The 23899-nt window shown below is 37.9% G+C and overlaps 1 protein-coding gene across 2 annotated transcripts; it reads left to right on the top strand.

Moving 5' to 3' along the window:
* Positions 1 to 294: 294 nt before the first annotated feature.
* Positions 295 to 23698, top strand: frk (fyn-related Src family tyrosine kinase). 2 transcript variants are annotated; one of them, XR_001479202.2, is made up of 9 exons: positions 295 to 1138; positions 9786 to 9907; positions 12908 to 13071; positions 14856 to 15024; positions 15844 to 16002; positions 17523 to 17704; positions 18331 to 18496; positions 20403 to 21528; positions 22058 to 23698. XR_001479202.2 is itself a non-coding variant. In XM_006626233.3 (8 exons), exons 1-8 carry the CDS (start codon positions 759 to 761, stop codon positions 20615 to 20617), a joined length of 1557 nt encoding a protein of 518 aa, XP_006626296.2. In that variant the 5' UTR covers positions 295 to 758; the 3' UTR covers positions 20618 to 23698. The 2 variants fall into 2 exon arrangements, 1 of the variants encoding a protein (XP_006626296.2); XM_006626233.3 differs by having other exon boundaries at positions 20403 to 23698.
* Positions 23699 to 23899: the final 201 nt, after the last annotated feature.

Genomic DNA, 23899 nt, shown 5'->3' with positions numbered 1-23899 from the left:
CGTGTCACAATCCATCTACACTGTAGGTTTAAAGGATTTACAAAATCTTTTATTTCCCATTTACCAGCAGCGAGACTAAATGTGCTGACTATGTCAGATGGGTGTTTATCACTAGAGTGATTCAAATCTCGATGTGGGAGGTGTAAAGATAATAAATGTACTGCTAAATAAAGAAACGGTCATTAAAGAAAGTACTTTTCCCCCCTAAATATTAAAAGTAAAATTGGTCAGTTTCCAAAACATGCATGTTTTTTTTTTTGCTTCATGTAGCTGAGAAAGCATGGCTTCAGCGGAAGGAATGCGAGACAGTTCATGTGTTTGCAGGTATAGCGAGAGTTAAATCTCGGGCTACTGTTCAGGGTGCACAGGTCGTTTTGCGGGGAGACGAAACGAAGCAGGAAATGCCTTACGAAACACGTTAGTAACCGGGAAATCCACCTGCTAAGTGCCTTATCCTTAGTGCCTGGGTGTGTTCTCGGTGAGTAACTTCGACTTCGGAGTATCGCTACGTAAGAGCAGCAGGTCCAGTCCGGACTCGGGAGGCGCGTTTCTGCAGGTGTTTCGGGAATGGAGGGGACGTAATTTTTTAATACTACAGGTGTCGGTCCTTCAGCAAAAGCGCTTCTGGAGAAACAAGAATACGTACCGTATGGGGGTTGTTTTTTTTTTTGTATTCGCCTCCGCGGATTTCGAGTGGTGATTACAGGTTCAGTACTCCTCGATATTGATGCCTAAGCGGTCCATAAAGTTGCGGTCTCATGATGTCTGACACCATAAAGGAAAAATGCACTTTTTGTTGTCACTTTGTTTTCCCCTGCCTGTTCACAAGAACAGAGGGGGCAGAGGAGGACGAGACGAAAACAGACGCCGTAGTGATCGAAAACAAGAATGCGCCCCTCAAAAGGTCCCTGCCACCGCTGCCGGAGCCGGACCCGAGGTGCTGCTATGTGGCGCTGTATGACTATAGCGCTCGGACGCAGGATGATTTAACTTTCAGGACTGGGGACAAGCTCGAAGTTTTGGACAAAAGTCACGGTGACTGGTGGATAGCGAGGGCACTTACCGGACCCTCGGTGAATAAGGAGGGTTACATTCCAGCTAATTATGTTGCGCCGGTGGAAAGCCTCGATGCAGAGCCGTAAGTACATCCATTTAAATTAACTGAATATACTGTATATCGCTCATGACATCGCTTTCATTGTGACCTACAGTACCATTATTGTTATTGATTGTTTTAATCTCATTTCAATTGGAACTACACCTGGTACAAATTACGTGGGCAGGCTTTTAATAATGTTTCTTGAGTTTCATTCTGCTTCTCTGTGTTCATGCAGGTAATGTTGTGCCATTATGTAAGCTTTCTCAATAAGCACGATTATATATAATAAATAAGTATACTGTGTATATACACATACTGTATAGTGGTACATGTATATACACATCTTGTTTAAGTTCTATATTACTTCATGAATATACTGTACATTTACAGCCCAATATATGAAAACTTAAGTATAAGTTTACATATAAATTTATACGTATAAAATCTGTTGTTTTACATTCAGTTTGTTCACGTGAACATGTTAAGCTGCTTGTGGAACCCTTATATCTTTTTCATGTTGCATATTTAGAGTAGAATGGAATAAAGTTCAGTTCAAGAATCTCCTTAACAATGAGACCTCAACACAAATCTGTATTTAATACAAATGGTAAGGAATTGCATTATGTAACAATGTTGAAGCTCTACTTGAATAAAATGGCCATTCCCATCATGTATAATCATACTACAAAACATGATCCATCACATTCAGTCAATGTAACAATTACCAAATGCTATGACAGAAGCTCAAGGAATTGAGTGCTTTGTTTAAAATGCCTACCATACACTTCACATTTTCCTGAATAGAACAGGTTCTGCCTAAATGATGTCATTTCTGTGGAATGCAGTTGGAATGGAACACCGCTCCTGACTGGTTGCTGTCGAAATTATTTTTCTCATATTTATCATTATCATTCTGTCAATTTGGTCATGGTGACAAATTCTATTCATAGTTTATACATGACTGGAGCCATGCCTATAGATTATATGATTATATTGTAGTTAAATGTTGTATACATGGTAATTTATAAAGGTTATTGCAAATTTGTATGCTTGTTAGTGTTTTTAAACTGTTAGTCTTTAAACTTCGTTACAGTCAGAAGTAGTTCAGGTGGGTAGCTGCGTCAGCATGCGTAGGCTGCAAAGGAACAAGTAATAGGTTTATTCCATGCTGAATGCTGAAGAAGGCTCCACAACCGAAACGTTGTTTCCTTTCTTCTCTTTTCAGCATGGAATAAACCTATAACCCGTTCCTACGTTACAGTCATGCACTTACAGTACAGTCATTCTGTAAATCCTGTATTCTCATAATGTTTTGAGTGATGTGAGTTTTATCTTTCTGAAGATACATTTTCAGTTTGGTTTCTTAGTGCGGTGTCTTTATGATCAAAGTAGAAGGTTGCTCATGTCCGTTTGGGTGACACAGGCAAAAATGGAACAGTACAGTATGAATTTCCTGGTGATGAACGTAATCTGTGTTAAGTTTAAACTATGACACAGCAGTGCATGAACACATAACCTTGACTCTATTGTTTTTTTGCAATTATATTGATGTTCAGTTTATTGATGTCATTAGATTACTGTTTTTTCTAGTACTTTATACTCTAATACTCTAAGATAAAACAACTTTCCCAACTTTCCAAGAGTAAAACTAAATATTGAATAGTAAATATAAAATTCAGTGTTTCAGATCACAAACGATTGTAATGTATATGATATCATTGTAAAAGTGAAGAGACTTAAGTGGTTCCAATATTTGTTGTATTATTTTTACGAGCTTCAAGTGATTAAATATTCTTCAAAGCTTAGCAAGTTTTAAACCAAATAACACCCATTTATTTGCTTTTATTTCTGTGGCTCCTTTGTTGACATGGTAACCTTTGATTAATAGCTGACATATTCCAGGAAGTAACTGGATATAAATCAAGTTCAAATTTTAGAGACTATCTACACAGCTCAAATCAGCATTATTTTTGTAATTACATTCCAAAGAACTTTGGAATATATACAACAATTGCTTGTGTAAATTGGGAATTGTAAATATTGTACAAACAGCCTTCAACACCAAATCAATTAAAACAGTAATAAAAAAATGGAAATACTAGCATGAGTGGAACAATACAGGCTGAAAAACACATTATACATTTTTCGGTGATGAACCAAGTTTAAACTTAAACAATGACACGACAGTGTATGATCACATCACCCTGACTCTATAGGTCTCTTGCAATCATTTGTATTTAAGTAAAAAAATATTGAATAGTAAATATAAAATTTAGTTAATACAAATAAAGCTGTAGACTGTGGCTGACTATTCAACACATTTGTCCTCTCTAGAATTAATTACTGCAATGCTTTTCTTTGCTGGGGTATCTTAATCCACATGGAAAAAAACTTCAGTGTGTCCAGAATTTGGCAGTCAGAATCCTGACTAGGTTGTGTGCTAGTGATCACATTACTCCTGTCCTGGAGTCCTCGCACTTCCTTGCACTTCCTAGCTTCCTGTCAGGTTTCATGTTTACTTCAAAGTCCTTGTGATCACGTACTGTATACGCCTGTACATGTCTTTGCATCTCAATACCTGTCTGTTTTAATATCTTCCTACACTCCACCTCATAGCCTTGGTTCATCTGACTCTGGTCTCCTGTTTGTCCCCCAAGCTCATCTACATGCCATGAGTGACAGGGCCTTCTCTTGTTAATGCCCTAAAGCTCTGGAATTCTGTCCCGAAGGATATCAGACACATCAGAGAGTCCCCTTCTCTAAGCGCTTTCAAATCAAACTCGGGCTCAATTCAGATTAAGTTTCAGACTCAAAGTTCTTCTTCCTCCAGAATTCCAGAATGCAGAATCCTTCTTCAAAAAGGCTTGTAAATGATTGATGTCTGTGTCTGCCCCCTTTGCATCTTCCACTGCATTCTAAATCCTTGTTTTTAATTGTGCTAACTCTGTTATCTCCTATCATTGTTTTTTTTTTTGCTTACTGTAAAGCGCTTTGAAAAGCTACTTTAAAAGTCGCTACATTATATAAAATAGTTTATTATTATAAGTGGTTCCTTAGAAGGACTTCCAGTGTGTGAGTTGAAAGACAAAAACCAAAAACAAACGTTTATGTGGAAGAATCTTGGGACTTTTTTTATCTGCCATTGTATCGATGAAGGCTGATGATGGCTTAGAGTAATACTGCAATGTTTATATCTGCACCTTTCAGATAACAGTGGACCATATGGGCTGAAACTCCACAAGTGTCTCATTAAATTCTTACTATGAATTCATTTATCCATTTATCCATGGTGAATAACAAGATACAGAATTTAAATAAAAACACAAATGCATATCTGTACTTTTCTGTACTGTATATACATGGATATTATATACATAGATAAAAGTATTGTTAAATCCTCCATTTAAAAAAATGTTATATATTAGTGAATGTGATTCAGAAATGCTATCTCTTATAATTTTGTTTGTTTAATCTGTTTTATGATTCCACAGACCAGCCGAAATTGATAGCCACATCCCAACTTAATACACATTGTAATTACTGTTTGCTAAGACACATGAGTGTTCAATGAATATAAACATGCTATCAGGGTCCAATATGTAGGCCTATAGTTGAAAAAAATATTTTATTATGCCCAATAAAGTGGTGAATGACATTTTTAGAGAAATTAGGTGACGCATTATGTTTGATTGTAAGTATACAATTGACACACTCACAAAATTGTTACAAGTAGCATTGTGCAGTTTTAAGAACAGTAGTCATATAGTTCTGGGCCGAATATAATTTAGATTAAATTTAAATACATGACACCCAAAACATAATGGAGTATCGTACTGTAAAAGGAGACGACAGAGTATTGCACAGCAATTTTCAATTATGGGCTTAAATTAATTCAAATCAGGTCAAGGGTGTAATTAGAAACATCTAGTATCACAGGGCTGAAGCTACTTTTTAAAAAAATGATGTAGAAGAATCTTTAGGACATGCTTTTAAAGACATCAGATACCTGCTATCACATTTCACTGTGAAAGCTTGTAGAATGTGAAGGACTGGAGAAAACTGAATGTTGGGTGTATAAAGTCTGAAAACTGGGTGAACCCGTTTCACAAGCTGAAGACAAAGCAGTCCCCTTATTTAGTATAAATAGAAAAAGGACATGAAAATGTACATTGCGGTTGTTCATTCCTGTCAGCTGTGCTCCAGACAGTATCTCTCTTTATTTGTATGGGTGCACGCTCAATGAAACACAAACAGTTCACTCCAAACTCCAAACACATTGGGACAGCAAAGTCCAAACATATTTTTATTTGACAGTCAAACAACTTGTTATAGTGATATTATTATGAATGATTTAATTAATTAATGTCCGCTTAAAGGAAATTTCAGAGTATAAAAGTTGGTATTTGGTTGTACATCCCTTTGAGGCAATAACTCCATCAAGTCTGTGACCCATTCAGCTTACCAAATTCTTTGTGTAATCTTCTGGCTCATCTTTCCATGTCTGATCTTGCCATTCATGGGGAAAATTAAAACTGACGTCTTTTTAATTCTGCTGGCTCAGTCCTCTAGTAAATGTGATTTTCAGACTCTCACCTCTGCAGTCTGGAGGTGGTTCACCTACAGTTGTTGAAGGGTTTTCTTGGACAGTTCTGAAATTGATTCTGTTGTCAGCTGCAGATATGGGCTGGCCAGGCTTTGGCTGATTGCTACAGTAATTATACCAGTGGTTTCTTTCTGCTTTGTACATTCCACATTTTTTCATTTTAGTATGCACAATTCCTCTGCTTTGTTTCTGATGTCTTCTTTTATTTCAGCTTCAAAAGTGAATGCTTTTTATTTCACAGAAGGTTATTTGCTTTTCATCTTGGCTTTCAACTACGGACTCCAAACACTGAAGTCAAAACGAAACAGGTTGATGGGTGGTGCTCAGTTCTCTTATGGATGCCTAATTATCCAAAAACAAGAACCTGACCAACAAGAGACAGCTGAAAGTAAAATTACCCAATATGTCTGCACTGTCTAAATTAAGGCATTCCAGTCTGTCAATTTGTTTAACTCACCAAAGGGTAGAATTGAATTTATGTTATTAAAAAATACAATCCTCAGTTGTTAACCTTTTAAAATAAAGGATATATCCATACTTTGGACTGTATATATGTTTTTGGAGGCAACACCCATAGGGTCTGGCAGCATCAGTTCCTAAACTGGGATTGATGAACTCCATTCTTTTGGTTAATGTTTTCACTGCGTCATGTTTGCAAAAGATGATTTCACCTTCAGTGAAAGTGCCTTTTCATTTCTATATTTTGAAAGCATTTTTCCAGCAAGCAATGTACTGAGAACTTAACTTTTGTAATTTAAGTGAGAGTCTGCCATGGAAATACACTCAAGCTCTGTTGTGTTTCTTCCTTAAATGTGTATATACTGTTTCTCCATGCTACACTACTGTTCAAAGTATATATACACCATTATAACACCATTAACTCTATAATGGCTCATACAGTTCCACGGTGCCATAGAGATCAAGATCCTCATTTAAATAAATTGCCTCCAAATTCTGATTTTATATGTACATAAGGTGTGCCAGATTTTAGTGTGACTAAAACTAAAGCAAAGCTCTAGAAACCAAAATTATGTCCAAAATAGTATTTATTGTACAGAACTCATAAAAGTGTACTGTAAAAGGAAAACTTTAGGAAAATGATCTAGAATGCCCCGTTTATTAATTTAGTTAATCCTTTTTTTGACATTTATTTTTCAAACGTATGTCTTAATTACAGCTAGAAGTTTTACAAATGAAAACCTAATTGGATCTCTGATCTAACATCTCCTCCGATGAGGCATGCACGCAGACACGCGCGCACGAGCGAGCACACGCAAGCACACGTAAGCACACGCAAGCACATGCAGAAAGGTCTAAAAGTGGAAACAACAGTTTGCTATGGAACAAGCCAAACAGCCATGTTGTTGAAACCATTACCCTCCCTTCTTTCAAGAAGTGGCTGGATCTCAAATCGGTTTACTACCAAAGGGGCTTGATGGGCTGAATGAATTCCTCACGTTTTTATTGTCTTATGTTATATGGAACAGCTGGGGGGGGCATGGGTGTCACAGTGATGGCAGTTGTCACACAGATCTGAAATTCCTGTCTTCTACGAGGGTGTGGACCTGGGTTTCAGCCTGGGACAAGGCATCCAAGCAGAGCTTACCCATCCTGTTTGTGGAGGGTCAACGTGTCTGCAGGTTTTCTAGGTGTGTGTAAAACAGAAAGCCAAAAAGCTTGGAGAAGCTGTTAAATTGGTTTAGTTTAGCCCGTGACTTGCCGGTTTAGCCTGTAACAAGGTGAATTAAGATGATAACCTGCAGGCATATTGACTTCCAGATCCAGGATTTGACAGCCCACAATAACACGGTTTGGTAGTTCTTTGAAACCATACAAGCAGGCTATTTGTGATATTAGGTAGTGATCATTTAGGACCTAATTCATATTGCTCCTCAGCCCTTAAGGACCAGAGTTCTCCTAACTGAATACATGAGCTGCTTCATTCATCAAAAATTAGCAGATAAAAAAATGGAATAACAGGAGGCAGAAAAAGAACAGGAAGTTTAGGGAAAAAAACCAAGCAGATTTCAAGGCCAGTATCTGACGTTCACTAGTTTAAGATGGGCAAAAGCCATTAGAGATTAATTGAATAAAGTGAATAAAAATCACAACCTAATTTTCTACAGCTGCATTTTGTTGACTGAAAACTATTCACTACACTGAAGTCATGCTCCAAGGAAACCATTTTGAGTCTTGCTGTTAGAGCCAAATGTTACAAGATCACAAGGACTTTGAAGTAAAAATGTTAGAGCCATTTTTCCTCTGGTGTCAGATGAGTCGAAATTGGAGATTTTTGTGAGAAAAGGAGGACAACGGTGCTTGTATGTGCCCTGTGACGGTGTGCTGAGCAGGCAGCAGTCTCGCACCCCAGGATATGCTGAGAAGGAAGAGAATTCTGATAAAGGATGAGTAGATGAATGGAAGAAGATCCAACAGAAATACAACCATATACAGTATGTTTACTTTCATGTGTGGAGCATAACAAAGGTTCTATAAGTGCTTGGAGGTAAACATTTTCCAATAATTCTAGAAAAAAAAAAGATTTCTTCTTCAATGAGAAAGCACAAACAGATTCTAAAACATCACACTCATTTAATAACCTCTGAATAGTCTATTAATAGGTGAAGCCCCCTCCCTCCGACAATGTCGAATTTTATTGTGTTGCAATATGGAATCCTAATGAACTTTATTGCCATATGTAACCAGTACATGTACTGATACAATGGAATTCTTACTTACAGAAAGTCTCTCGATTGTTAAAAAGTGTAAAAACACAAAGCTTTGACACCGCATCAAGACAATATATAAACAAACAAACAGTATACAATGCACAAGTAAACAAGCAATGTAATTTACAGTTCCATATTGTAACAAGATAAAATGTGACAAAATCCAAGGGGTTGAATACTTTTGAGAATTTTCTCATACCTTTCCCCAGGTGGGTGCTTTTCAAAAATGCTATCCCGGATGTGCTTTGAATGTTGCTTTGTCTCGATCACGTAGTTTTTGGATGCTGTACCAGTCGACTGTGGGCTCTCCCAGAGAAAGATGTGTTTAAGCTGAGTGGCTAACTCTGAATGGACGAGGGACATGAGGGTGGAGGGGGTCAAATCATAGTGTAGATCTGGGAATGTGTACCATTTGAAGCAGGATGTCCTAGTGCTTGTCCTCATGTCTCTGTGTGTCCATCAGTTTCAGTTCAGCAAGGACTTCCATTTTCTCTTCTGGAGTCTTATTCAGGCTGATAGATACTTTGATTTCTTAAATTGTTGTTCCAAAATTCCAAATAAGTGTAAAATAAAATGATTTGTAAAGAGTAAGTGACAATTCCAGGACTGAAGAGAATTAAAAAAGACCCAATTTGTAAATTAGGTGTTAAAATAATGTTAATAATATTAAAATTACTTAAAATCAAATCCTTTGATCCGATAACCAAGATGTTAGAACAAAAATAAGCAGTGTATCGAGACTGGGATTTAAGAGCCTTGATACTGTATTTTCTTTTTCATCAACAGTACAGAATATTATTATTTTTTTTTTATAATTGTATTCTCTTGCTGTGCCCATTAGGCAAAGACTTGAAATCATATACCATGGAATTGTTCGTTTTGGTTGCCATGAAATATGTACTACAGTTGTACCATAAGACTGCAGAATTTATTGTGATTTTTTTTATCGGAACTTTTTTATTTGATACTTCAACACATGCTAATAAATGTGTTATATGAAGATACAGTATAAAATAATATTTTGTTATTCGAGAGGAACAATCTGGCTAAATGAGAAATATCCATGCTATAGCATAATACTTTCCCAGTGGAAAAAGCAGACATGGTTGTTAATTAAATGATAACAAACCTTAATGTTAACATTATTTGTTATGTGGGTGATTGTTAATCTTGTATTATCTTTTAATTTGTTTAAAAAATAATTCTTGCAGGTATTAACTATTTGCAGGAATAGAGATTTTACAATTCAGATCAATTTCAAGGAGAGAAAAACAAATAATGATTCCTCAAAACATACTTCCTGCAATAGTCTTTCATTTCAGTTAAATTGACTGACTGGTCATTTTTCCTTTAGGTGGTTTTTTGCAGATATCAAGAGAGCAGATGCGGACAAGATGCTCCTGTCTCAAGGAAATAAAAATAGAGCTTTTCTTGTCAGAAACTGTGAAAGTCATCAAGGAGACTACTCTCTTTCAGGTAACCTTTTTAAGAGCAGTTTATACTGTGAAAAGCAGGGGAGTAACACAGAGAGTCTGAGCCAATATTTGCTAATGCCAGGTTCTTCTGCAAATATTGACAAATTCTCAGACATAAAAAATAGCCATGTAACCTGATGTTTCTTATTTAAATGCCTATGACTGCACTGAGTGCTATGCAATCTATTTTCTCGGTTAAAAGGCCAGGTTAATACCTTTGGCATTAACTTAGCATGTTTTTGTCTAAAAATACTAAAAAATACAAAGCAAAATGAGGTAAATACAGTTTAATAATTTTAAACTATATAACTAGTATATTATTTTGATAATATACTAATGTACCAGATCGCCTGAAGTCACCAGGATTGCGCACAGGCAGGAGTTTATGTGCCACATAGTGAAATCTTTGTGACCGGAACCCCTCCAGTGGTTCATGTAAACCAATACTGCTGTGTTATGGCTCTGTGTTGGGGCTGAGCCTTGACCCCCTGGAGGTGGTGGCGGAGAGGAGATTGCTGACCAAGCTCACAGCCATCATGAGCAACGCCTCTCATCCGCTTCATGGGACTGTTACTGGGCAGCGGAGCACTTTTAGCAACAGACTGCTCCAGCTACGGTGTTCAAGGGAACGTTTCCGCAGGTCTTTCCTCCCGGCGGCTGTCAGGGTGGATAACGCTGCCCTAGGCTAGGACTGTTAGCCCTTCATATGCTCGTCTATGGACAGCACGTTTGCTATATGCACATTTTGCACATATTTTATTGTTTTTACAGTGACTATGATCATATTTTGCACATACCTATCTATTTATTTTATTTTATATTTATTTTTTATTACTGTACATATTCTAATTTTTCGTCTATCCTGATGTCTGTTTTTTTTTTTGCTTGTCTTGGGCTGCTGTAACGCACCAATTTCCCTTCGGGATCAATAAAGTCTTATCTATCTATCTCTTATCTGTACATGACCAGCAAAACCCACTGCATTGTTTGAAAGACCATTGTTTGGACAAGGGCTGAGGCTGCTTTACTTGCAGTGTTTCATTAGCCATCGATTAGAAATGTATCTAAAAACCTCAGCTGTGTGTGCCTAGGCCTGTGATCAGGATTCCGCACAGTTCAGTCTGTCATTTAGGTAATTTACAGTCCAATCCCTTCATGCTCAAAATGGTAAAAGTGCTCTGTCCACAGACTTGGAGAAGGAGTGGGTGTGAGTCTGGAGAACCTATTGGAATGTGCAAGTAGGCACCTTGGAGGGCTCAGCTGGAGCACTGAAGTTTGTCTGAAAGTCTCAACTGGGTAATGAGGGCAACCAGCAGGACCATCTTCTCTGAATCAAGGGCTGGATCAGGCAAAGGTGGCTCCTGACTCCTACTCAGGCAGCTAGCAAGCGACCTAAAGCTCGGCCATTTTCCCAGCACAGATCAATAATGTACATCAAGATGTTAGGTGAGTTAGCAAATTGTGTCACAAAGGTTAGCCCAGTAGGCTCTCTTCAGCATGTTTTCTGTGAGTCTGAACTATCTGTTGAGGCAACGAAGATCCTTGTCAAAGGAGGAGAAGGAGATAATTTGAACAACTAGAAGACGAGCCAGAGTCCATCTCCTGTTCTCCTGCAACAGAAGCTGATTGGCTACAATAGAGTGGATTTCCTACAGGAAGTCATAAAAATTGGATATGGCTGTAGGCTGTTTGCCTTATGGTTGAGATCAATGTAGTAATTGAAGTTGAGTAAATGAAGCTCAGTCCCTGTCTAAGCCATAATAGATTTTTGTCAAAATCCAAATGCCTCAGAGTTTGGTTTAAGTCAGTCCTCACTGAAAACAGTGACTGCTATTATCTTATCAGTCCTGCTGTCTCTCCTTCTGCAATCCTTACTTTGAAAAACTGAAATCATGAGTTTAGTAGAGGGAATGTCTGTATTGATCTAGTCTTTTCGAAGGCATAGGGTAGAGTTAGGAGAAGTAGAGAACTGTGATCCTAATACGGTATGCTTATAATGTATAATGGAAAGTATAAGTATAAAGTATAATGGAAAATAATAGATATCAATAGAACAATGTTATTCTGCTTGAAGGAAGTAAAAAAAAATGATTAATCACATGAGCAAGTAAATAAAAGTTGGGAAAGTGTGTATTGCAAGTATGCAAGTGTATTACAATGTTTTTTTACAATTGAAGACTGGGCAATCACCTGGGAAATAACCTTTAATGTAGATGGATCCAGGGTATTGTATGCAGATATAAAACTGGACACGCCTGCTTATGAGAGACTGCATAGATAGATTATTTTTTAACTTCTAGAAAATGTGGGAACCAATAAAAAAACAATGTTTTATAAATGTGACAGCCCTTTGGGTGTGTAGGATCTTAAAAACAGGAGGATCCAGGATGACAGTACTGTACAGTACACAATTGTAAGGCAAATTCAGAACAAAACAAGCAAAACAGCTTAAGCTACACTGGAGCTACTGACTAACTTCTTCTCGCAGTCGGGCAGCTAAGATGACCTATTGTCAGTGTAGGTAAGATTGCATTAGGAATTTGTCTTTTCACATACCGCAGCTTGCACTACATGAGACACACAGACAGGGATTAATACAGCACCCCGGGAGCAGTTGGGGTGAAGGGCCTTGCTCAGGGGCCCAACGGAGTAGGATTCCTCTGCCGGATGTGGGATTTGAACCAACAACCTTCCAGCCACAGGCGCAGATCCTTAGCCACTGTGCCACCACTCTGGTATATAGTAGCAGCTCCAGAGCTTCCTGAGGAAAGTGGTCCAGACAAGGCTGCAGTATTGCCTGGACTGGTTGTGCTCTTGGAATAGTTAGTATATACTGTATAGTTAGAATTCAAGTTGAAGAGTGTGGTGATAAAATTATACAATGCACTGGTAAGAAAAAAAAAAGTGGTTCCAGTTTTGACCAAGACTTCAGTTTTTTCTTCCCTGTTTTTTGTTACTTTTAAAAATTGCATTTGACAGTAATTTATATTTCTCTCTTCAGTTTTAGATTCATCTGTTGTAAAGCATTACAAGATCCGAAAACTTGATGCAGGAGGTTACTTTGTATCCAGAAAACAAGTATTTAGTACTTTAAGGGAGCTTGTAGAGTACTACTCCAGAAATCAAGGTGGTCTTTGTGTGTGCCTTGGGGAACCATGCATGAAGGTAGGTAATGAAATCATATTTGTAAGAATACTGGACTTTTAAAAAAATGTTAGTTTGCTCCATGTATCTCACGCCACTAGTACCTGTTTACATGAAGTTCAACAACAGTGAGCAAGAGAATGTTTTTTTTATCACATTTCCTGTTGCATGAAGGCGAAGGTGAGATCTTCTGTGATTAAAGTTGATTTTTTTTTTCATTTGAAAATCTGTAAATGGCGTGTTGCAATTCCATTGAGGACGGTAAGGGTCCTTTATAATGCTGTAATAAAACTGACTGCTGTGCTGGTCATCGGGGTTCGACCCTCTGTCCACACTGCCTTCCCCTGCAGCCTCACTTGGTGACTGTCAGTGACCTTGTACACGTCAGTCTGCGGTGCACCTGTACAGGGATAAAGGGCATGATGACAACTGCACGTCACGGCAATACGCACATGAGCTATATAACCTCACCACTTTGCCAGGCTGATGTGGGCTCTCAAGGGCCGCGCCAAGGCCCCCCCCCCAAGCATAACAAATAACATAATTTATATTAAAGTGGGAGTTGGTTCAAAACCCAGTGCAGCCCATTTATCCCTTATGATCATCTGCTGTTACAGAAAAGCCACTTACTGGTAATGAAACTAAATGAAACTAAATTTTATTGCCAAGGAATAATAATAAAAAAAACCTATATTTTATATAGTGCCTTTAAAGGTAGCTTCTCAAAGCGCTTTACAGAATGACAACAGCAACAACAAACAATTGAAAATAAACAATGAATAATACACAAGATAAACACGATGAGAATACGCAGAGGAGACAGTAGATGTTGGTACTAAATACAGTAGGAGCAGAGAGGTAAAGAATGGAACCAGTTAGATTATTGCTTTTACCAGGAAATAATTCTGTAGTTGCAGCAGTTGCAGTGAGGTGTACCTTAGAAGCCTGAATCCTGAATCCTGAATCAATGCAGCCGCAGGTGGTTAAAAGTCCTCAGTTGAACAATTTAATCGGGGAGCAATTTAATCGGCAGTAGAAGCAGCAGTCACAATGCAAGTGGAAGTCACATTTGTAAATAACAACGTGAAGCGGATAAAAATAAATAATTAGAAACCAGGGTGGCAGAGAAAGAAAAAAGAAAAAAAAGTCAAATCTGGTGTGAGGAGTGGCAGCCAAGCGCGCCAGCGTTCCCTCTCAGCCGGTATCCGGTTATGGCCTAATGCAGTGGTGTCAAACACGTGGCCGGCAGGGCGGGTCTGACCTGCCTTGTTCATTTTTCCGGCTCGTGAGGCAGTCGTGAACAGTGGCGTCAACAAGGACTCATTCTGTAGCTCGTTAGAGCGCGTGCGGTGCACACTCGCAGCAGCCGTTCTTGGTTTCTTGACGCTCGCACACGCGGTGCTCCCTGTGGTTCTCGACCTTGATCGAGTAGCGGTGCCTCCGATTGATGATGTCTAGTGTGACAGGGGGCTGTCTTGGCACGACTTGGTCTTGGGGGGAAATTGACACTCCGAGGTGAAAACACAGTTCCTAGTAAAATCTCAGTAGTGAAAACTGATTTGTCCAGCGAAAGAAAATGGGTTCTAAAATGGATGGTAAGTGTGGTCAAATTGAAGTACATTTAAATCAAGTCTAACCCATCATAACAAATGAGTCAGATACCTCTCTTCTAAAATTTCTGTTCGAATTTGCTTTATTCATCATACAAATTGGAAGGATAATATCAGGAACCATAAAAAAAAATCATTGAAGGTCATTTTGACCATTATCTGAATGGCTGTTTTTGTACGTTTGTCCTTTTGTAGCTGGAAACTCCACAGACTCATGGTTTGTCCTACAATACAGCAGATCAATGGGAGATTGACCGTACTTCTCTAAAATTGCTAAAAAAACTAGGAGCTGGGCAGTTTGGAGAGGTTTATGAAGGACGATGGAATGACACTACTCCGGTTGCCATTAAAACTCTGAAGCCAGGTGAATATTCTATAGTACATTTTAACACTGCAAGACGTGCAAACATAATGTTATGAGGGAGCTGCATATGATTATTAACTATCAGCATTTCAATGTTCTTTTACAGATTAATGTACAGTACTGTTTGAGTAAAATAAATATATTGAAACCTGTTTAAATTGCTATGCCTTTCATTCGTTTTTATAGTATTTGTCATTGTAAAACAAATCCATGATTACGATTTCTACCTTTGTGGAGAACTATGAAAATCACTGTTATAGTGAATCCATTGTTACTGAATCTGTTCTCTTTATAGATCCTTTAAATGGATTTTTCCAAATATTCTAAGACCTTTACAAACAACATACTTTAAATAAGTATAGTGACAGACTTGATTAAATGTTTCATAAAAAAAGCTTGACTGAAAATATTTAGATGACACTTCTATTGTAGACATCAAATAGCAATACGGGGAAGAAATAAAACACTACTGTGCTGCAAAATATGAGCACAGAAATTGTCAGCCCATGAAAGCTGAATGTACAGCTTCCAGTTGAAAAAAATAAATAAAATAAATGGTCTCTTCATTAGGCCGGGCAATACTACTTCTGAAAACAATCACAACAAAACACATTCATTCTCTATTCCCAAATGAAATTCCTGGTCTTATTAGTTTTCCTTTGCAAGCCTGATCCAATTCAGTGATACCTAAGATTTATGGCACTTGCACTTTAGCTAGAGACATAAAGTAATCTCTGCAGTTCCCATGTGGGTTATGTAGAAACAGCAACATACCTTAAAAATGATGTCTGACTCATTTCCCCTATTCGTGTTTTTTAGGTTCTATGCACCCCCAGGACTTTCTTCGAGAGGCACAAATAATGAAGAAGCTGAGACACCCCAAGCTTATCCAGCTGTATGCTGTTTGCACTGTGAAGGAGCCAATTTATATTATTACAGAACTGATGAAAAATGGGAGTCTGCTTGAGTACCTCCAGAGTAAGTACACTTTGCTGATACACATCTCAGGTCAGGAGGCAGCTCTGTTAAAACTTTGATGAATGAAAAAAAGTGGATAGTTCACTTTCTCCTCCTTGAATAATTAAAATGAATATCCAGTATTAATATAATATGTTAATATATTATATTAATGCAGAATATGTATTAATATTCATTTAATATTGATATATTAAAATATAACTGGATTTCTGAGTTATATCGATCATTTGTGTAATTGATAAGAATTGTATTTGTTCCACTAAGGCCATGAGTTATGAAAAGTCAATCCATGTGCTTTTTGGCAGTGAGAATCCAAAATAGTGTTGGGTGGATGGTGTCCATTTTTTGCAGTGTCCTATTAATCTACACATGTGTTTTCTCAGATTTTATAAACCCAAGAAAAATATTAGATGGGTGGATTAAAGGTTGGATGATGAAGGTTGGATTTGTTGTCACTTCCCTTCATTTATTTGATGGCAATAATTAACATTTTCCTGTTTGCTGTGAGTGATGCAAGGTTGTGTAAAGGTGGTATTCAGTGCTGAGCTGAATCTGAACATTGCTGCATACTCTATTTACCATAATGTCATTCAGAGAAATCGTTTTGTCCAGTTGCACTCAGTTAGGCATTTACAATTCAAGAAACTGGAGATGTTTCAGCAGGGTTGTTCAAACAAATTAAATCCAACATGAACCTACCAATACAGAGTGAGCTGTATTTGTGCTGTAGACAAGCACTGAAAAAGTTCAGTTTAGCCAGACCTCAGACTTGATATCTCAAGCCACCTTTGCTCGGTATTGTTCAGCAACGTGTTGAGCTGCCTGCTGCCTACACTTCCAGTTAATTAATGTCAATACAGTGCTTGAGGGCAACCTTGAGCTGGTTTTTGACCACCTGTTGAGCATTGATCAGCAGGGAGCTGGAAGAAGAGATCCTAGTTGGGTCTCACACATGCAGACCTGTACTTCAGAGTCGATTTCTCAAGAGCAAGGCTTTGATGCTGGTGAACATTGCTTCATAGAGGATACTCATATTGATCCTGTGGTCCTCCCATTTGATCCCCAGAAATCAATGCAAGCACTGCTGAAGGAAGCTCAGAAGGATCTTAATGAGCTGTCAATTCTTGAGACAGTCCGTGTCTCATAGCAATGTAAGAGAGTGGTCAGCATGATAAGCTTTTAAACCAGGGGGGTTCGTTGTGTATTTAGACTACAGGGGCAGAATTCTGGATTTTCTAGGTCTATAGGAATTACAACTCGGGAACCCACTGCCTGTGCTTATGTGTCAGAGTGTGACTGTTGTGTAGTTGTATTATTTGTTAATAAATATTTGTTTTGTCTTAAAAGTGGCCCTGATTATTTGCTCTATCATCAGAGCTATGGTGGCGAATAAAATGACTCATGGGCTATGTAACATTCAGGTTATTTCCTGAGCAAGATTTTACAGTATATAAGAGCCCCATCACTGCAATGATGAAGTAGTTATTCTTTTCTGACAAACACCAATCTTTCTTCTACAGAGGATGGAGGAAAGACACTTGTTATTCGGGACCAGGTAGAAATGGGAGCTCAGGTTGCTTCAGGGATGGCTTACTTGGAATTGCAGAACTACATTCATCGAGATTTGGCAGCAAGAAATGTGCTGGTGGGTGAAAACAACATTTGCAAAATTGCGGACTTTGGTTTGGCTCGAGTGTTTATGGTAAGTTTTTTTTATTTCGAAGATGAAATCCACAGAATTCTGTTTTCCATAAAAAAGTGTTTAACATGCCCTAAGACAACGCCCCCAAAAGAAAGAGTCAAGGAATTGTCCGTGTTCATTTTGTATATTTTATTTGCAGTACATTTTCCAAAGAGATAATAAAGTATTACATAACATACTTCAACAAAGCACATTTGACTTTGGTTAATTTCACTGTGTTCACACTGTGGTCCGATTTAGGAGAGTATCAGTGTTAGTTTTACATCGGGTCAAAATACCACTTAAATTAATACTGGAAGTGTGTTTGTGTGTTGGGGGCTGAGAGCTATATTGTTAGATCAGGATAAACGCATTGGCTACATTCTAGCAAACACAGACACCCAAGCATTGTCGGTCATATAAGAGATCTGGTCAAGCTGCAAAGCAGTCAATTTTGAGCTTAGCTAGTGAAAGATAGTTTTATTTTAGCAGCATACAGTAAGTCTAGAGGTGGAATGCACCTGTTAAAGTTAATATCCCTCTCATGTTTAGCTTTTTCAATATAGGAATTGACCTATGTAAATACTAAGGCTTACTTTGGAATTGCCTTGGAATTTAATACTGTAACAATCTGTATTCTCAACAAGGTGGACAATGAGAATGTATATGAAGCCAAGGAGGGAACTAAATTCCCAGTGAAATGGACAGCACCTGAGGCAATACATGCAAACAAGTTCAGCATCAAGTCCGATGTGTGGTCCTTTGGTATTCTGCTGTATGAAATAATCACCTTTGGAAAGATGCCCTACCCTGGTAAGACACTTTTCTTGTTTTAAATCCCTTTCTGATAAATTCCACATTTGCACAGAAAGAAAAACAATCTGTCCTCTGTCGATGATCTCACTTTGAAGATCTGAAACCTACGGTAGAAAATGAAACCTAGAAAATCTGTCTTTATTTATGAAAAGTGTTCATCTGGGTTTCATTTGAAACATGCCCATGGATCAAAGTCCTGGTTTGGGCGAGTGATTTCTGACGGGGAGTCTGTTAATCGTACTGTTCACTCCGGATGAAGTCGGAGTGACTCTGCAGGACCAGTGAGGGTGTGGGAAAGAGTGTACAGCATATGGTGATATAATGTGCCTCTGCTGGGTTAGTCAGTGCACAAAGCAATAAAAGGCATCGAACCTGAAAACAGGCCAGGTTCCTTCTTCAAAACCATTGCTCTTGCAACAACATTTAGAAATACAGTAGAGGTCCAAGAGGTTTTAACTATTATTGTTAGGTACAAGTGTGTCATGGAGACTGGGAGACTGAGCTGTCTGAAAAAGCTAAAGGTTGGACCTCAAATAGAAACCATTTCACGTCACTTGAAAAACAGTATTCCAGTGTTATAATATTCCTAAAGGGAATGTTTCTGCAGCCGTTTCAAGATCTGCTGTTAAAGCTGTCCATTTGGTTGAGATGCACTTTTCTCGAGCTACACTTCTATCATTTACAAACCAGTGAACAATAAAAAAAGGTGAAATAGTTGACAGTGAATTTATATAGCAGGGGTATTTTCAAAATTAGATTTTATTGAACATTGTTACTCATGTATGAATAATCCAATCTCACTGGAGCCAGAAAGATGTGGAAAATAATTATTTAAACAAAATCAATTTGGAATTAAAGTAATTAAAAATTAACTGTTTTGTATGAGATAAAACATGGACAAAGTTTTACTATTGCTTTTTTGACTTTTTTAAAATGTATTTGAACCTGAAGATCTGAACATTTCTGTCAACTTTAAGGTTTTGTCCCACCAGGTGAATCCTGCTACTTTTGTCATGGTGTGCAGCTGGATTTAATGAGTATAACTGACATCTTTAGTTAATACTTTTCATTGTTAATAGATTTCGTTTGGAGCTCACAAGTAATTATATTTTTTGACAGAAATATAAAATAATTCCGCAAATTAGTTTCCACAAATTTAAATAGGCCTCCACTCTGATTTGACGCTTTACCACGGACCACAGGGTGAGCCCTCATTACTGGTCACACTAACACCTCTTCCAGCAGCAGCCTTAGCTTTCCCAGAAGGTCTCCCATCCAGGTGCTGGCCAGGCTCACAGCTGCATGCTGCGAGTTGCTGAATGAACTGCTGGCTAACATGTTCAAGAATGACAGCAAATCCTGCTTAAGTGTAATACATAGGGTAAATAAATTTTAAAGTAATTCAATTAAATAATGTACATACAAACTGATGGACTAAAACTATACAAGCAACATGTTTAATCCTACCTAAGCAAGTACTACTACCCTGTCAGATTACTTTTTTTACTAAAGCACATACTGTACCTGACTTCATTTTTTGCTTCTCTATGCCATGCTGCATCTGTGATTCAGGAGAGACTGTAAAGTTAAATTTTAGCAAGACAAATCACCCTTTTTTTCCAATTTTGTCCTTCTTTTTGTCTTTCAAAAGATGGAAAGAACTACTTTTGCAATAACTACCCAAAGAAAAAACTTTCTTTCTTCTTGCTTTTAAAAGTTCAAATGTTACATGCTGGTCCTCATGACAAAGTTGCTGGTAAGATTGTGATAAGAATGTAATTAAGTAACTATATACAGTACCAGTCATGGTCATGCTGTATATCGTTTAGTTCAGATACAGCAGAAATATTGGACAGGAATGCTTGTTCTGTAGTAATGAGGTCTGTACTCTAATCTTTTCCAGATATGACAAATCAGCAGGTGGTTCAGAAGCTGCCTACAGGCTACAGAATGCCATGCCCTCCTCTCTGCCCTCCTGTGCTCTATGACATCATGCTGGAGTGCTGGAAAGAAAGTGATTTTGAACGACCAACCTTTGAAACACTTCAGTGGAAACTGGAAGACTATTTTGATTTGGAAAACTCTTCCTATCACGATGCTAACAATCTCCGGAGATAACTGAAGAAATTTGATACATTTCTTTCATGGATTACACTGTGAAATAGACACTAAAGGTGATGTTTTCTTTAATCTTGTCAAAGTGCCACATGTATTGAAACACATCTTCCTGCAACCTGCTTTTTTGCAAAGGTTTAAGAGCAGGAATCACACAAGCAAAAATATATACTTTGAAAAATACTGTTTGTGCATATGATGTGGCATGTTTTCCCATGTGTCTTTATTGCAGTCATTTTATTTTTTTTATATATTTTTTAAGCGTATGAACAAATTGCATTTTAATTGGTGCTGTAAAATATTCCTGCATAGGACCTGACTGCAGAAAATGTTTTTCATTTGGGGTTCAGCAAATCTGTTTTAAGACCAATCATTGTAAATGAAACAATTTCACTGTATTGAACTTTAGAATGAGACTACAGTAGGAACTTAATATTCTTGAGAGGTAGATGTTGAAAACCCTCGGGAAAGTAGACATTTGTGAATAATTCTGCAGCTTATAATAACGCCTTATTTCATAACCCATTATTTAGTTTTCCCATAAAGTATTAATTTAATAAGAAGGCAAATGTTATTAAATATACAGTATGTAACACTTCCAAACAAATGACACATTTCACATTCAAATAATTAATAAACATAATTTGAAGAAGCGCTGCTCTCTCCATAAAATCAAAGTGAGGTGGAATAAGATGATCATGGGACCACATGAGCACATCCCAGGAAGCTGAAGAAGCTCGTCATGGGGAAAGGATACAGGGTAAACATCATACAGTCTTCAGTGCAGATGAAAGGGAAGAAAATGCTCAGGCGGACATCCATCTCAAAGTCTCAAGGAAGGCGAGCGCTGGGATTTCAGCCAGTCCCCAGTGACGCAACTTCTGTGTAGTAATGTGACGGGAACCCTAGGGCAGGTAAGTGAGAAGGCCTGGGAATCTTTCTGGACTGGTGTCGTAACAGCTATGTAGTTAATGGCTGAGATCAGACTCACTCGCTAGCGGAAAGAATTTTCCCCAGTGCGTGGGATTTGGGATTCGCCTTGCGGCGCCATCCCACAAAATGTATTTTTCACATCGCAGCCCGACTCTGACCCGGTGACCTTTGCTCGCAAATTATGTTGAATCCTTCCTGTATTAGCTTCGATCAGCAATATTTTAAATACTGTATGAGGAAAACAAGAAGAACAAAGAATTCTAAATCAATAGTACTTTGAAACTGATGTAATTAGCACAGATCTGTGAGATAGTTACAGTGTTATGGAAGGTGCATATTTATATCCAGTAGAGTATCCTAGAACTGCCAGCACTTTCTTTTACTTAGGTTGCATAGGAAAACTCTTGATGCTGATTAAGATTTTCCATTGATAGAGTTGCCTTCTACCATAAACGTCACAAGCTAGTAGTGTGTGTAGTGTGTACTTCTCTGACAAATGCTTTGCTCTAGGTGGCAGATGCTGTCTTGCGGGATTCTGCATCTGTCTTCTTGTACAGCCTGGGAAACACGTGTCCATTCACTGGTTTCTGAGCCCCTGATGCCACATGTCTTCCCAGCTCATCTCACAGATGTTTAAAGGGGCTAATGTCTGGTACGTTGGGCATCCATGGCATAACTGCCACATTCTTATCTGGATTTGTGAACAGCAAGAAGATGGTTTTTTTTTCCTGGTGGAATAAAATGTTTTCATGTCAAGCAGACGTGACAGGCAGCAAGTCAAATCCCAGGACTTTAGCAATGCAGTACAGTTATGGACAGCTGCCATCACAACTGCCAGCACTTCTGACTTCTGCAGCACTCCTTTCCAGTCCATCACACTTGGATCCCCCATCGATCATTCGGTTGCACATGCCAATTAGCGTTCTGGATGTCTGTGCCCCATTTCCTGGCACCCATCAGGGTGGTCTACAGTACATATGGTAAAACTTTGATTCAGTGCCAAATACGACTTGAGGATGAATCCACCCAAGGAACATCTTCATGGCATGAAGGCATTATTCTCTTGATCTGTCATTAAAGCACAAATCGGACTTTCCCAGAATATCCTGTTGTTCCTTCACATTAAGTCACTCGGACAAAATAACCTTCACGTTACTGTAGTTACCCTTCAGTTCAGGTGCAAAATGATTGTGCCATATCACTGTTCAAATATTTAAATTGTTTTTGTGACCTGTGGAATGATTTCATTATAACAACTGATCATCTAGTACTAGGAATAACAAGTGTGAAAATAGAGAACACGGAAGTCATATGAAAATGGCCTTTTCCTCAAGCACTGGTTTTAAGTGAATTGGACCTGAAGTCATTTCTTATACTAAATGCTCCATGAAACAAGTGTAGCTCACATCTTTCCGTTTGCATGGGTACAGTATATGCCTTTGCATTTTAATTAAAAATGTGACCTTTTGCGGTGTTATTCCTTGCTGACATATTTTCTGTTCTCTCATAGCTGTATTAAAACCTCTTTATAAAACAGGTTATACATTTGTGGTGAATTGTTTTATACACTCCAGGAGCAGCCAGGGGAGAGGGAAGATTCCAAAAGCAAACTGATATTGCCATAGCAATTCTGTTTTCGAGCCTTGCTTCACACATCTTCATTCAAAATGTAGTAGCCTATATTGTATATTCCTCAATAAAACTTTTAGTGTTTTAAAACACAGTGGATCTTGGAAGATCCTTACATCTGTTTTTAGACCATATTTCTCTTTCTTATAATTAAAATGTGTTTGCCAAATGCTGATGAAAAATAATTCTATTTGTCATTTTTGTAAATGTATCGTTATCTAGTGTCTTTTTTACATTTTCTGTTTTACAGCACTGATCTAGGAAATTAAACTACTTTTCTTCACAATGAAGCTGAAGCAATAAGATGGTGATTGTTCAATGATTGCGACAATCATTGCTTATATGTAATCTTTAATATATTTTGAAAAATGGCTTGTGTTGCTAATGTGTTTTGTAATGTATATTTTTGTAGTCTAAACCTTGATTAAATTAGGTGATAATTAAGCTGTCTTTCTGTCTTTCAAATACTGAGAACAATGAAAGATACAATGTATAAAATTAAAAGCGCATAAATGAAAAACAGCATATGTTTTCTTTGTATTCATAATGTGAATGTCATTCTTGGATCATTTTTATTATTAGTTTGAATAGATGCACATCTTTTTGGTGTACAGATAAAATTTAAGGACTTGAGGAAGAGTACGCCTACTTTTCCTCAAGAAATGATGCAATTACTGTAAGCGGAGACAACTGTCAAGGAATTACGGTCTGAAATAATTACTG

The sequence above is a fragment of the Lepisosteus oculatus genome, chromosome 2, assembly GCF_040954835.1.
Source record: "Lepisosteus oculatus isolate fLepOcu1 chromosome 2, fLepOcu1.hap2, whole genome shotgun sequence".
Lineage (NCBI taxonomy): Eukaryota > Metazoa > Chordata > Actinopteri > Semionotiformes > Lepisosteidae > Lepisosteus > Lepisosteus oculatus.
This window is presented reverse-complemented; position numbering and strand designations above follow the sequence as displayed.